This window comes from Phycodurus eques, chromosome 17, assembly GCF_024500275.1.
Source record: "Phycodurus eques isolate BA_2022a chromosome 17, UOR_Pequ_1.1, whole genome shotgun sequence".
Lineage (NCBI taxonomy): Eukaryota > Metazoa > Chordata > Actinopteri > Syngnathiformes > Syngnathidae > Phycodurus > Phycodurus eques.
Window position 1 is genome coordinate 20,306,076 of NC_084541.1, and position 16,299 is coordinate 20,322,374.

A 16,299-nucleotide genomic window follows, 5' to 3' on the forward strand; every position below is an offset into this window, starting at 1 on the left:
AATGTGTACTTTGCGAATGTATTTTTTGCTAGTATTTGCTGTTGTATAGTACGATGGCGTATTCGGGTCACCTGGTGAGAGAAGGTTACAAAAAAAAAAGCCAAGACGCGATTTGAAGTCGTCACGACGACATTTAAAGTCGCCGGGATGCAATTTAAAGCCAAAGATTCAAAGATTCAAATCGTCACGATGAGATATCAAGCCACCGAGTTATGCGAGGATCCCGGTCCCGGCGTAGCAACTGAGCCCCGCTCGATTGTTGTCGCTCTCTCTCCGTCAATCGGGATCCTCTCGTCAATTGTTGACTTCAAATCTCATCGCGATGACTTGAATCTCATTTCGATGACTTTGAACTAGCATCCCGTCCACTTGAAATGTCGCCGCGGCGTATTTCACGAGGTGACCCGAACACGGCGTCGTCGTATCGAGCGACTCCCAACGACAGGAGGCAACATTTCGTACGTTTGAACACACTGCTAGTCTAGCGGTTAGCACGGCTGCCAGAGCTGAGGTTCAGAGGTCAAATCTCAGCTTCCGCTCTTCCTGTGTGGAGTTTGCGCGTCGTCCGAGTGCTCGCGTGGGTTTTCCCGCGACCGCCAGCGAGTACGGCTACTCCGGCTTCCTCCGACGTTCCAAATTGAATTGAGGATTGCAAATGGAGGTCGGCACCACACCGTCAAATCTTCTCTCGGTTGTGCTGTACGTTCAAGCCCAGAATGTTACAGCCACGTTTCTTGAAGCTAACGACCGCGGCGGCAACGGCGGTGATGCCAGTGACATTCCGCTCAACGTTGGTCTCTTGAAGGAAACGTCTGATGAATCGCTCGCCGCTCAAGCGGTCGGGCGCGCAAGCTCATTAACAGAAAGTGGAAATGCCTCAAAGCAGCTGCAAACACTCGAGCGCACCTTCAATCGCACATCGTTGAGATTTGATTTGATCCCACTTTGTAATATTGGGGCGACGGCAGCGATCCATTGAACCCGCGCTTGGAGTTTCATGAGCCTCTTTCTTCCCTCGTCAAGAACTCTTTTATGGCACAGAAACGCGGAAGCGTAAAAGGAGGACGAAACTGTGACGTGACGGCACAGCTGAGGAGCGACTCTCTGGGGTGCTTTTCAGTTTTTTCAAGTGATCCCCACAACTAAGACGCAGACGAGAAAGCCGCTTTTCCAAACAAACGTGCAATCGAATGAAACAAGTCTGACGATACAACGGGGCCTTGCGCTTTCCTTGCGCTCGACAGATGATGACGTCAGTCCTGTCAATTCTGTTTTCATTGTCATGTGCATATTTGTTTGGACATACTTGGCAAATAAACATGATTCTGATTCTGATTCTGATTCTGATATAGACACAAAATGTGACCTTTGGATTCAAAGTGTGAAGAACATATTAGAACATATTACACATCCATATTAGGGCTGGGCCTCCGACTAAATGTCCTTGATCACCTTTGAGGAATATTAATGCTCAAATAATTGGGTAGAATTGAATGTTCTGAACTCCTTTTCCCTCATCTTTGGCGCAGCAGAGGTTGTAGCTCAACTCAGCTCGGCAGTAGAAAGCTTGTTGTCGTCGTTCTCCGCTGAGCCTGTGCTGCTCGTAGTGCGCTCCATTTGGACTCCCTGGCATCAAGATTGGATTCATCAAGAAACATTTCCACGCAGTGGAAAGAAATCTTGACGGTCAATGGATTCATTCATCTTATTTTGCCCATCTTCTGCTGTTCAGGGGAATCATTTGGATTACAGACAGACAAGATGCTGTATCAGTCCAGCTTGGCGGTGCTGTGGCTCAACACACCTGGAAACCCCTGTGCATTTTGAGTGGCCGTCACATGTGCGACATTGCGACGCCATTCGCCGACAATTACAATTTGGAATTGCAGCGAAACCAGCAGCCGCTGGGGGAAAACCGCTGGCAAAAGCAAGTGTTACGAAGCGCACGCTCTCCTCAGACGCCCAAAACGCCACCAATTGATCCGTGCGCGTCCACGCGTGCAGAGGCAGTGCAGCTTGGAAATAACATCCGGCAGAAAGCTTAACGGGCTTTCTGCCTCCCTGCCTGCCGGCATTTGATAAATTCAGCGTCGATTCGCATTCATGCAGCATAATGCGCCCGAATACTGTCAAAAAATAAAAAGTAGAAGGCGAGTGACTTTTGAAAGCGGTATTTCTTAGCCTGGATTATTCAGTATTTGCAGACTAAAATTATAACACTCTTCGTGTCTTCATCTAACAGACCTACTTAACACTAAGCTCTTTGTTTGTGGAATTGCAAATATTACACATTGTAAGTGCTTGTCTGTGTAACCGCCAGCTCCACTCTTGTCCACACGTGGACAAGTAAGAATTTACAGTCGCGGTTGGGAACCTCAGGACCTCGGACGGCTCCTGTTGCCTTCAGCAGCGTCAAATGCACGCGTGCGCGTGCACATGCACACGCGTGTACATCAACGTGCGTGCGTGTGCTCATCCAGTGGCAGCGTACGGTCACTTAGCAAAGTATAAACTTGGATACTTGAATGGAGCAACTTTTTTCACAAATCTTTTCACACATGGTTATAACCTTGACATTAGGGCTGCGTGATATTGGGGGGGAAAAATGACATTGCGATTGTTTTTAAAACAAACCTGCGATATATATTGCGATGTGAAATTATACAGGATCAGTGTTGGGAGTTGGTTGGGTGTCGGTGTTTTCCGACGCGAGCTAGTTCGAAGTTCAATTCGTCCAAATACTGGCCTTTCGTTTTCCCATTGTTGCCATCCATGCAGTCCACACTAGTAGCCAGCTCCAGCTTTCACCCTACAATCTCAAAACCATTAGTTTCAACTCGTTTGTTTTTTTTTTTTTTAAATGAGGAATTCAACTAAAGCCTTCTGACACAAATAACAATTTCCCTTGTAATCCATTTTTACAATTATGGACTGTATTATAAAAGAACACGTTCACTCACGTTTAATGCCATGTCCCTGAACGCGCCTCGCACACTCGCACAGCTGCCGGCCTAGTTTCATTCGAAAAGAGCGAAATAGGAAATACAGTCGTCGGTGTACAATCTTTTCATCTTTTGAGCGTGTCCAAATAGGTCCCTCTGCTGGTCACATTTAGTATTGCAGTTTATTTACTGTATGCTGCAGTACACCAACGCCGCAGCAGATCTTGCGATGTGACAATTGCGCACATGTACATCGCGTTGACGATGCTCAAAGAAAATATCGTGCAGTCCTACTTGTGTGCTTTGCCCTCATTTTCATCTTAGCTCTTCCAGTTGGACGCACAATGACATTTAAAGCAACAGAAGAAGAAATACTTGTTTCTACTGTTTACTAGGCTGCGGTTTAAACAACCAGTCATGTCTAATAGTCTAATCCGCATCTGATATGTCACACATGTGACAAAGGAAAAGTGCTCTCTTACACAGATTTAGACAGCTTTGTGGGCAGTCTTTAAGAGAAGTAGGACTTTTGTCTACTTAAGACTCTTTGAGTTCAGCTCGTGAAAAATGGAAACAAAAAAAAAGGTTATTTTATTTTGGAATCAAAAGTGAGCATTATTATCTTTGTAAATGGATAATGTTCGATATGTCAATGGTGAAGATGTCCCTAATGAATTGCATTGGAGAAAAAAAAAAAAAAAAAAAAGCTTTAAGTATAAAATAACTGTTATCATCTTTACATGCTGGCTCGAGCAAACTCCCGCCGCAGGCTGTGTGACGATCTCGGGGCGTTTACACGAGGCTGCCAAGTCGGGCCTCAGGTCACGCCTATATGCGGACGCCTATTAGAGAGAGGAAGAGGAGAAGATACGATTTTTTTTTTTTTTTTTTTTTTGCAAGATCAGCGCAATAGGAGGGGGAGATTGATGCATTTCAAGTGTATGCGAGCCAAAGATCCTGCCCCGGAGTCTGTGCACTTCCACATGAGATGACTGAGTAGCACACATACACGCGCACACATGTACAGAAGCCTTCTATTTTTATATTAGATCGAGTGCTGTTTTAATTCCGCTTGCACATAGAATTCTATTTTATGTGCCAGGACCAAGATGACAGTTGGGGCCCAATTTCTCCATCGCTCAGCTGGTTGTCCCGGCGACTCGGCAACAGCAGAAATGAGTGGAGGGGAGGACTAAATGAAAGTGTACGGAGGAGGAGGTGAGCGAGGGAAGGAAGGAAGGAAGGAAGGAACAGAGGAGTCAGCAAAGGCTTCGTGGCCGGCCCGCGTCACAAAGCAGGCGATGGCACGGAGGGCCAAGAAGCATTGTCAGCCTGGCTGTCAAACATGCGTTTTTCTTTCTTTCTGCTTCATGAATTTCCCCTTTGCAGTTTTTCCTTACATCCAGCTCGTCATATCTAATCTGCGCTAACCTCGGCGCTTTAAGAAAGCAGGTGACTATGAAAGACTGCGGTGCGGCTCAGTTGCCGCCGCCGCTTTTCCCCCTCATCTATTTCAGGACTTTTGCTTTCAGGATAACGAAAAGCCATTACAGCGCACGTCTTTATGCATTATGAAAGAGATTGATGTGACACGCGCTTCCCTGCTCGCCCCAAGAGAAAACGTTGTTTTTCTTTGCTTCAGAAAAGAGAGGACGAGAGCGAGCGGAAAAAGGCTTCCGTTACATTTGAAAGTGGGCTTTGTTTGTTCGTCGCCTCTCTTTGTCCATTCGCTTTTACAACGCGACGACGATCGCAAACAGGAAACCGAGGTGCGGACGCGCAACATGTTGTCAGCAAATAGACTGTGGCTGTTTGAGAAGGAAGGATCTGTTGGATGAGCTCTCATTTGCGAGGCCTCCACCTCGTACGGGATCGAGCGCCGCCGTTATCTGCGTTGGGATAATTGCGCGCGTAAACGTCCTCTTACGCCATCATTAGGCATTTCTTCATCTTCTTTTACCGACCGTGAAAACTATTTCCCTGCTTAAAAACATTCCCCTTTATTCGTTTGGATATTTCTCGAGCTCTCTCGGATTTAAGGCGCACGACGTGGTACAGAGGGCTCCTTTAGGATCGTAAAGAGGTCGCCTCCTCCGGGGAGGCGGGAGGAAGACTGAGTCAGAGATGAGACGACGCTCAACACACGCTACACGCTGCACGCGCTGCACTATTGACTTGAAGAACCGCGGTCGGGCGAGATGACCGTCAGTTTGTTATTTTGGTACGCTGAGGAAAATAAACACAGTTCACCCTGTATATGAAAAAAGGCTTCACTTTGATCAAAGTTTTTCTTTTTTTGGGAGGTTTCACAACATAGATGTTCCGTTCATCACAATCCTCTTTATTTGCCAAGTTTGTCAAAAACACGCAAATACTGGCACTCAGAGGAGCACGGACTGCCAAGCGGTTCTAATTTGGATCAGAACCAAGTGGAAGGCGTCCAGAAATACCTCCTGCGCGTCTTGATTGTTGTCATGACGATTCGCTCGTTAGTCATCCAGAACAAAAGAAAAATGTCATCCATGATCGCGCAGCCGATCAGGAAAGATTGGAAAAATGTTGTTCGGGGCAATTCTGTCAGGAAATAATGAAATATTATCATAGAATATTCTGTATCATTATTCTAAAATCTAAAGATCATGTCGTGATACAGTGGATATAAAAAGTCTGCACACCCCTGTTCTTTTTGCGAGGTAAAACAAAGGAGACCGAGATACAGTAAATCGTTTTCCACCGTTAACGTGACCTGTACAACTCGATTGAAAAAAAGTAAAAATCAACAACTGCGATAATGTCGTTGCACAAGTGCGCATAACCGGGGAAGGGGCCGTGTGAAACTGCTCGCTGATGGTGTCGTGGTACACTCGCCTGACTTCGGTGCGGGCGGCGTGGGTTCAGTTCCCACTAGGTCTCTTTATGTGCCCTGCGACTGACTGGCGACCAGTTCAAGGTGTCGTCCGCCTTACGCCCGAAGTCAGCCGGGATAGGCTCCAGCGCCCCGTGACCCTAACCAGGATAAGCGGTGTTGAAAATGGATGGATGGACATTGAAACTCCGTGTTAAAATGTCAGGAAAAGCCTACTAGAACATCCATCCATTTTCCCGGCTGCTCTTGCTCGTTAAGGCTGGGGCCTATCCCAGCCGACTTTGCACGAGAGGCGGGGTGCAGCCAATCGCAGCCCACTTGAACAGCTGAACTTTATTTGTGGTTCATCAGAGGCACTTTAAATGCTGGCAGGTGCGTGCTGACTCCCAGTGAGTTTGAATGTGACGATATAACGTGAAAACGAATATACATGCATACACGTAGCTATTATATAAAGTATCGCTATAGTATATCCGACTCCCTGGTGTAAATCATACATTTGGTGCTAATTTTGAGCTGCATGTAGCTTGTCAAATGAGGTTCCATTTTGACGATGCATTTTTTTTTTTTTCTCACGGCAGGACAGAATAAATTGACTTGGTAAAATGTCCTTGATGGTCGTCCTGCCTGCTGGCGCTGGTAAAAGGTGCCATCTGTTTACAAAGTCAACCAAAAGAGCAGAAGGACCAGAAGAATCACAACTGCTCTGATTCTCACCAAGCGACTTTGGCTGTTTGCTTTTGACATTTTGAGGTCACAGTTATTATTTTCCGTCTTTTAGTTCTTCATTGGGATTGAAATGAAAAACTGTTTAAGTCCAAAATATCCCGCTTATCTTAGTTTAGTGTCAGGTGGGGGGGAAAGGAACACGTTTAAAACTCTCATTTACAAATCCGTTTCAAATGTTATGCATATCCGGGCTTATGCTGTTCAGTATTCGGGAGTCGAATAGTGGGAGGAGAACAAACACTCAGCCATTTGTTTTTGCCTGTCTGCCACCACTAATATTCCCGTTTTGTTTTTTTTTTGGGCCCACTCGAACGATGTCAGATTGTGGAGCGGTTCGGCGCCATCGGCCGCCTCTTATCGGCAAACCCCCCGCGAGTCGGCCGATGCGGCGCCGCCCGTCGAGACGCGCTTGCCGTTAAAGGCCACGGCCGAGCGGAGAGCCGCTCGCTTCGCGCGTGACCTCTGAAGGTCAGCGGCCGGCACGTCGCCTTCAGCAAACGCGCGCAAACAGAGCCGACAGCAATACCCGCAGGCATATATTCTCCGTGGGAACAACGACTAGTCAAAACTGCAAAGCGTAAGCGTGGGCCTGTATTGTACGTCCACTTCTTCTTCTTCGTCTTCTTTTTTGTTCTTCTTCTTCCTCCCGCCTCCTGTTAATTATGCTGCCTCTCTTGCAGTAGAGTTCAGTGCTGCCTGGCAAGTCGCGCCACAACATGGTACGACTGTGCACAATTTGGACTTCCCTGTATACTATAAAAACCCATAAAAAAACAAAACACAATCAATGGTTTTCCCAGTTTGTTGTTTCAATGTGCACAATTTGTAGTTTTCGCAGGATTGGAAGTGCACGAGGAACATTTCTGGTATCGTAGAAACCTTAAAGAGACCTTGGCTACATCCGTTAATGCTACTAAAACTAAATATCACTTCAATGTCACCTTTTTGTTTTTCAGCACGTCGACCGAGTTGTTGTGGACCAATTGGGGGGGAAAAATAAAAAATGCAAAAATAGAGGAAGGTCCGTGGCCTCAGGCATGTGGCAGTGACCTACTTACTTGCAGTCAATCAGTCAATGTTTGTCACGATCGTATTCCTTTGACCCACAAGTAAAATACGATGCTGTACGTTTATAAATAACCGCGAGTCTCCGGCGCTTTGTCCCCGGAATGTTGAAAGGCAGCAATTGCGTTAATAACCAATGAATTCCCGCCTTTGTACACCACTTCGTCCCGACCGTCGGAAAAAAAGGACATTGTTGTTCTTCCGCAAAGTCTGATCGCAATTGATTTTGTAGTTTTGGCCGAATCTTTTCCAAACACACACGGACAAACGTTGGCGTAAAATGTGTTCTTTCTAAAAACAAGACGGCGCCAAGGTTTGACCTGCTGTTTACAATACATACGCATCCAGATATTATCAATACTGCTGTCCCGTGCACAGATAGTAAAAGTACTCACGCGCTGTACTTAAGTAGAAGTACAGATAAAAAAAACAAACCAAAAAAAAGGATAGACTGGTAACAGTAGTCGCACAGAAGGTCCCCGAACTCACAAGGAGGTGGTCTGCCCGCCATTCTCACACTTATCACACGGTGAAGCTAACGAGAGCAATTTTGCTCTGCGGAAGCTGCAGACGCCACACAGGCGCAGAGCGAAGATTTGCTAAGACGCCGCGTGTGCTGATGCGAGTGCAGCCGCTCGCGTTGCCGCTCGGCCGGATGAACAGCGGCTCTCGTTTCTGTATGACTCACCCGATCGCTCCCACTCGAGCCCACGGAGATCGACAAAGTAAAGCTGCCGCTCGCTTACCGTACTTCCATTGTGCTCGCTAAAAGTGCTTCTTCAGCTGCAGATTACACACACACACACACACACACACCGGCCACTTTTTGAGGTGCACCAGTTTAACTAACCAGAGATTTCCAGTATTCATGTTCCGTTTCGGTTTACGCAGCTTTGTGTCTTGCGACTTTTGAAGCGCAAAAAAAAGCGAATGCGTATACGGTTCAGTGACCGTGCGCTATTTGCATGCGTTTAGGGACCAAGCTTCAGTGCAAATAGTGAAAATGTGCTGGTAATTGAGACCCTCCCCTAAATTGACGCTGTACAACATACTACGCCGCCCCCCCCCCCACCTTCTATGCATACTTTCCACTCGTTATTTAAGATCAGCAAACAAATGGAACTATCAGACAACGATAGCCAAAGTAAACATAAAATGCAGTTTTTAAAAAAAACGTTCAAAGCTACCTGGCATCGTGTGAAAAGGTTTAAGCAAAGACAAAATTGCCACGGCAGTCACGGTGCGTGTGACAAACGTAGTCAGCTGCAGGGAAACCAACGTGAACGCTACTCACGCAACCTGACAGTGCGTAGTTGGGCGCGCCGAGCGCGTTGCACCTGAACGTGCCCGTGTGTTCGTCCGGCAGGTTTTGCCATCCTCCAGGCCATCATGGAGTCGGCCGTGGCTAACAACTGGCAGGTGACGGCTCGCTCGGTGGGGAACGTCGCCGACCCCGCCGAGTATCGACGCGTCATCGAGGAGATGGACCGCCGGCAGGAGAAACGCTTCCTGGTCGACTGCGAGGTCAACAGGATCAACTCCGTTCTAGAGCAGGTAGGCGGCCCGCTTTCCGGCTCATCTCTTTTTTCTGTCGTGGAATCGATGCTCTGCTGCGTCCTGGTTTTCGTTTGGAACGTGGCCTCAAAGCATGCAAAGTGGTTGCAGCTTTGCTATCATTTGTTGTTTGAAGTCAGCTATGCTTGAGGCGGGAGTGGGAATTCAACAGCCTCCTCATATTTGGTTCCTCGGTGAACTGCAGTTCCCCCCCCCCACGGGTCACGTCGGGGAAGAGGTTCTGTATGCGCGAGAAGGAAAACATCCTGACAGATCGCCCTCCAGGATAACTTTTGGCAATTTGACATCATCGATGCCTTTCTCAACGATAAGGCCGATCTGCTATTGAGAATTCGATTTTGCGCTCGAATGAAAATGTTTACGGCGGAAACTCGCCGCAATTGTCACGAGCTGCTCTTTTACAACACAAAACGTATGCGATTGCGTTTTAGGCACGTCTCTGTTCATTTATGACGCGCTGAAACGTAGACCTCGCGGTTAGCAGGCCCGCCTCCCAATCCCGAGGCTCGGAGTTTGATTCTCCAGATACTCGGGCTTCCTCCCACGTCGCAAAAAAAAATAAGCGTTAGGTTCATTGAGTGCAAATGGTTCTTTTTCTCTTCTGTTTCCTACGATGGTCTGGCGCCCAAAGTCCGCTTGGATCGGTTCCGGCTCACCTGCGACCGTAATGAGGACAATGGCTACAGAAAATGGAAAATGCAAACAAAGCATGGCTTCGTGTGATTTTAGGATGAAATCATATTTCCGCCAGTTTCAGTGTCACTGCGTCTATTCCACTTCCCCCCTGCGGTGTCACTCCAAAACAATGGCAAGTCCCGCAGAGATGCTGCTCTCTCTCTCTCTCTCTCTCTCTCTCTCTCTCTCTCTCTCTATATATATATATATATATATATATTTAAAAAAGACAAATAGTTCCATATTAATGCTTTTTAGACTCAGGCTGAGGCTGCAATTTGACTCCAACTGAAATTGCCAGTAAATATTGACTGAAGTAAATGCGACAATAATTGCACAACTTTGTCAAAACCTACATTTTAAAATCGTCATTTCACGGTGAAAAGCAAATTCGATTGATTGTAAGTAATACGATCTATTTTATCGATACATCTTTTTTTTGGGGTCCACCTTTTCTAGGATACAGTATGTTTGTTCCGTTGCGACATGTAGTTTCTGTAATCCACGTCAAAGGATCAATTCGTGAGGAAACCCTGCCTGAATTTGCAACAAAACCTCTGACCCTCTGTGCACCGATACATAATGCATGGTTGATTTATGAAATAATGTCAACACGCACAGATGCAAAGCTAAAGTTGGGGGAGGTCATTATCCTATCAGATAATTGTGACAAGTGGTCCTGCTGACAATAGCTCCGCTGCCAGCAAATATCCTTTGTGCGCGTGCGCGTGCGCCCGTGGTGTCTTCCGTCACGTGACAGCCAAGCGTCCCCTCCGAAGGGGCCCGCCAGACGAAACGATTCCTTATGTGAGCCGTGACGTCAACACTCGAACACGCTTTAATGTAATATACGCTCCAAATGTAAGTAGGACACACTAAGAACAGCAACAATGAGCCTTCTATAAATAGCCTCTCCTCCTCGCCCGAGGGAAGATCTCTCGCGACGGCCGAGATCAGCCAGGCGTCAGGAAGTCATCGCGTTCCGCTCGTCGTGATTCAGCTCTTCAATTGCGCTCACGTGTACGTCGGCTCTCTATTCTCGACGTGATGCGGACCTCGAACGGGCGAATACATTTGAGCAGGGAAAAATATTTGTATCCGCGCTGGCTCCGTGTTCCGCTTCCCGCCGGGCTCTCTGACCACCTCCCGAAGGCGTCCGTCGCCCCCGGCCGGAGTCACGGCAATAAACAAAGGTTTGGCATTTTGTCCGTAAAGAACCTCCATCGAATAAACAGTACGCCGACGAGAGTCCAATGTCCCCAAAGTCATGCAAGTCCGAATTGGAACATTGTCTGGAAAAATGATGGTACAGAACTCATGTACATTTTCTATATTCTTCTTCTTCTTGCATGTATCCACTTTGCTGCCCGAAAATTGGAATTTCCCCCATTTTGGTACAAATAACAAACTGCTCTCTTCTATTTTATGCTCACACGTGGTTTGAAACATTTCTTTCCTCTGAATGTGATATGCATTCGATGCTACGACATAGCTGAGGTATCGGTGGATTCTTGATTGCTCTTACCTGAATGGCAAAGGAGCACAAGTCTGAAGAACATGAAGTGATGACTGATGTGCGCGTCAAGCAGCACTTTCAACCTTCGGGCTTGACGAAATGATTCATTTCAGAGAGCGTAGAAATAACGGGAAGATAGGAGAGTGCAGGTAGGAAAGCAATGTTTTTGGGCAACCTGTTTATTTTTATCTTGTGCTTATTTGTCGTTCATTTCGACGAGAGCTTCATCATCGACAAGTATATCTTTTTCACAGGTTCATGTTTTTCGTGGCCCGCAAAAGCAAATCGTGTGCGTCGACTTTGTCTCGAGCTAAAATAGCAACATTGCGGAGTGTCTTCGCTTTTGATAACGTCGGGATATTGCAAGCATTTATTTGTTGACGATCCCCCTTTTCAAATAAATGACCTGTGATAATATTAGGCGATCATATATTTATATGGGTTCACAGTAGGCATGTCGGATATCATGTTCTTTAACTCGATACCTGTACGAGTATCCACTCACCGATACTTAGTACCTAGTCCTAATACCGCTAGTACTTTTGATACATTCGATTTCAGTGAACACAATGACAGGAATTTTTTTTTTTCTTCTTCTTCTTCTTCTTCTTTCTTTCTTACCGACGACGCACATGATGATTCGCCAATGTATCGGCGGCTCGCGTCGGCAGCCTTAACGAGTACTCGATACCGAGTTTGCAGTCGTGTAGAACTGCATCATCCAAAAGTCCGCTCGCTCCATTCATGCAGCGCCATGAAGTAATCAGCGTCTTAAGTTGTGCTACGCAAACATGATACTACAAAGTCATTAATCATTCAAGTCCGATGGCACAATGGTAAACCTGCTCTACGGCTTACAGATGGTTGCAGCCCTTGCGGTACTTATTTTCAAATCAGTTAAAGAAAGATCGACCCGTGCCCATTTATATATTTACATATCTAGATACAATAAGACAATCAAACGTGCAGAGATTTTGCAGCATCTGCGCGTACGGGCGGGAGACGATTTTGTGTATTTCGTTTCCGTCTGCTGCATAGAAGGCCGTTTCATCAGAAAGCTTGAGTGTTGTTGTATTGGGTTTTTTTCCCCACTGTGATGCTTCCAGTGACCTCCAGCAGCTTTCTGGCGGCTTCAAGCGCTCTCAGAAAGCAGTCAGTCATCCCAGGGGGGTGGGGGGGGGGGTAACTAGAGCATCAGGATCCTAAAAATATTTGTTATGCCCGCATGCTTTTTTTCCCCCCCCCAGAACAAATCCACTCATAGAGGACAAGAGCAAACTCTTTTGAAAGACCAAAAATGAAAGACACTGGATAAGCTTACTAATAATAATAATAATAATAATAATAATTATAATAATCTCTTTGTGTGACAGCAATTAATGGGATCCAACGCAAAAACTATAATAATCACTTTGGATTGCAAAGTCAGAGAGTTATGAATTTAAAGTCAAGGAGGACATGTTTGATTGACCTTTGCTTTCTTTTTCAGAATGATGTCATTTGTATAGTAAATAGTATATAGCACATAGGTGCCTTCCTCGACATATTCCACCATTTCTCATCGGATAAAAATGAAAATGAATGAGGTTGGCCCGGTGGGGTCGGTATTGATCGGGAGTAGGATTGTTCCGATGTCGAAGCCTTCAGTCGTTTGCATTGCGTCGTATGAGGAGCGGTTGGCACTCGCGACGCCGAATCAGGCAGCGAGGCATCCGTTTTCAGTGTCACTCTGACACCACGCCGAAGGATGAGCATTGCATAAAATGAATAGCTCTCTTACCACAGCGATCCAAACTAAGTGTACTATTATCTTTGTAAAGACAGAATTTTGTGGAAGAGTAATTCACGTATATGCTCGGATAGACACTCTGGGCATTTGAAATGATCGCATTGCCTTGACTGCGCTCTGTGGGGGTGTGCGGAAAGTGAAAAGAGAGGGGAGAGGAAAAAAACAAAAAAGCACAACTCACCACCTCCACAGCGCCATTTTTAAGCCTGCATTTGTGTTCTGGAAAAATTGAGAGGGGAAATGCGCAGCGGTAAAGCGCGTTTAGTAAGGAGAGTTGATGTTGTTTTGCCCGTTGAAGAAGTTGAGTGACGCGCAGTAACAGGCACACTGCAACGTCTCGGTGCTAATTAGGAGGCGGTGAGACGGGGGCGGGTGGAGACCCGCTGCCGAGAGGAAGCAGAGCGAGAGGGCGCTTTTTGCTGCAGCCTTGACCTTATTTCACTTGTTGAGGTTAACGCAGAGGAGCAGGCGGCGGCAACATGGCTTCTCGCCTGCGTGCGTCTCGCGCGTGTACACCCTCGCATGGTCGAGTGTGTACGGTCCCTTGCAAATGTCACTTCTTTCTGCCATTGTGGTCTTTCTGTCTCTTTGTTCTCAAACGAAAGGTCTTTGCTGTGCAACCGTCAGCGTTGGGAGCTGTGACTCACTGAATGTTTCTTCCTTGTAGGTGGTGATTGCGGGCAAAAACACCAGAGGATACCACTATATCCTTGCCAACCTGGTGAGAAATGTTCCAACAGAACGAAATCATATACAAGGACATATATATATATATATATATATATATATATATATGAGGCAGATGCAGCGACACATCTGTAAATTCTGTGAGGACGAATAGACAAAAGATGCGACAGATCGATCAAAGTCAGGTACATGAATGAAAACTCCAATGCTGTCAATCATCCCAAATTGTCTCGACAAAGATCATCACCAATAAGGTTTGTTGACCTTATTGTCCAAATAAACAGCTCTCGGTACTGTAAGTTGCAGTGCACTTCCTGTACGTACAGTATAACCACCGCAACCGCTGTACTGGGGCAGATTAGTGCTACGCGGGAAATGATCCAAGTTCACTTCATTCAGTCACAAAATTATTTTTGATTGACGGCAAATGCGTCTTTGTTCGTCTATCTATGCCAGCAACATAGAGTGACAGGTAGAATAATTCCGCTTCGATGGCAGAAGGTGCAATTCACTCCTCTTTCCACCTGTTGCCATGCGCGCAACAGAATCCATTTGAGCAGATTTCACATTGAGTCCATTTGATGAGGATTTCAGATTGCAGTCTATACTTTTTGTGACATATTTTTTGTTGGCTATCGTGCCCTGAGGTTTTTGTGCAAAAAAGTGGAAGCTCTAAAATAATACAATCATCAAGTGAAGCACGTCTTTTGCTGCGCGTATCCCGCTACGAGCCAGCTGTGCTCTCTTACTTCCAGGGTTTTCCCAACATGAGCTTGGACAGAGTCTTGTCCGGCGGAGCCAACATCACAGGCTTCCAGATCATCAACCCGGACAGCGCCATCGTGCAGCAGTTCCTCCAACGCTGGGAGCGTCTCGATGAAAGAGAATTTCCAGAAGCTAAAAACACTCCGCTGAAGGTCAGCGAGGCCGAACTGCCGATGCTGAGCTTTATTGTCATTTTATTCCGACGCTTTCTTGTGTGTCGCAGTACACATCAGCGCTGACCCATGACGCCGTCCTCATCATCTCTGAGGCCTTCCGCTACCTTCGGCGCCAGCGCGTGGACGTTTCCCGCAGGGGGAGCGCAGGCGACTGCCTGGCTAATCCCGCCGTGCCCTGGAGTCAAGGCATCGACATCGAGAGAGCTCTGAAAATGGTGAGCGCGACATTCGCCAGACCATTTCGATACAACCCCCGTTTGGTGTTTTTCGAATGGCTGCAACCCAAAGCTTCGTGGTCAGAGCTCAAAACAATAAAACGCTGCCTCGAATGAATACTTTTCTATTCAAACGTTTCCTTTTCATGCACTGACTTAACTCTGTCAGCACAATGATGCTGTGGAGCCAGTTCACATAAGAGTAATGATAACAATTCCTGCACGCTCAGTACGCTTACGTTACTTGACGAATGGAAACATTTTTAAAATTCATTTGCAGCAACTCATTCATTTAAACCTTCAAAACTATGCAGCCTTTTTTTTTTTTTTTTTTTTTTAAAAAAAAGGAATAAAATTCGGAATATATGACTTCAATTAGGTTAAATTATATGCCTATAGAACAGGAACATTTGACTGGGCAAGATCCCTTAAAACGAATAAACATAGCGATCTTCAAACCCGTGTATTGTTACTACATACACCTAAGGAACGATCACATTTCTTATTTTAAGCTAAACTTACTCAGAGCCAGGAATAAAACCTCAGAAATCAAGTTATAAGACCTTATTAAGATTGTTAAGGGGGGGAAAAAAATCCTTCAAGAAAATGAAACATTCTCACACAAAAACTTCCTGGTAAGAGGAAATGATAACGAACAAGCGTACAAAGCTTAACCTTGGTTCGATTTTGTGCGTTTTTTCCCCCAATGGTGTTGTGTTAGCAGCGGCACGGCAGTTTGGGCTAACGTTGATATTTCAGTTGTGCTTTCAAACTTGCTAAAATGATCATGTCATTTAAAATGCATTTCACGCATTCTTATTTGGCCGGAACATTAGGGACACCTCTCCGCAAGCTAATGATATCGATAGAAGAGCTTCGCGGAAAATTCTGAGGACCACGTTGAGTTCCGGGTGGGGGTGTTCCTAATGTCGCGGCCGGTGAGTGTAGCGTGTACCCGAGTCGGGTTTGAAGCTTTCTTCTCTTGGTGCCTGACAGGTGCAAGTTCAAGGCATGACCGGAAACATCCAGTTTGACACGTTCGGGCGAAGAGCTAACTACACGATCGACGTGTACGAAATGAAGTCAGGAGGGCCCAGGAAGGTGCGTAAGCTGTTAGCCCGGGACGACGGTGACAAATTCGAAAAATTCTCGCTGAAATGTTAAACGTTTTGCTGCTCAACTGCAAACATTTGACCTTACGCCCTGTAGTTGGATATTTCAATTGAGAATGGACAAAATGCTAAGAGTTTGTTATCCTGAGCACAAAACATGCTAACGGTTTATATGCTAACATCAAGC

General features: G+C 46.2%; 1 protein-coding gene across 5 annotated transcripts in view; it reads left to right on the plus strand.

Annotated features, from left to right (window-relative positions):
• The window catches only part of LOC133415624 (glutamate receptor 3-like), a 53,371-nt gene that overhangs the window by 14,739 nt on the left and 22,333 nt on the right, over positions 1-16,299 (plus strand). For all 5 annotated transcript variants that reach the window (XM_061701806.1, XM_061701809.1, XM_061701808.1 and 2 more), the window contains exons 4-8: positions 8,969-9,156; positions 13,825-13,878; positions 14,600-14,761; positions 14,833-15,000; positions 15,997-16,101. In XM_061701806.1, coding sequence (XP_061557790.1) covers positions 8,969-9,156; positions 13,825-13,878; positions 14,600-14,761; positions 14,833-15,000; positions 15,997-16,101 — 677 coding nt within the window. The remainder of the gene's footprint in view (positions 1-8,968; positions 9,157-13,824; positions 13,879-14,599; positions 14,762-14,832; positions 15,001-15,996; positions 16,102-16,299) is intronic.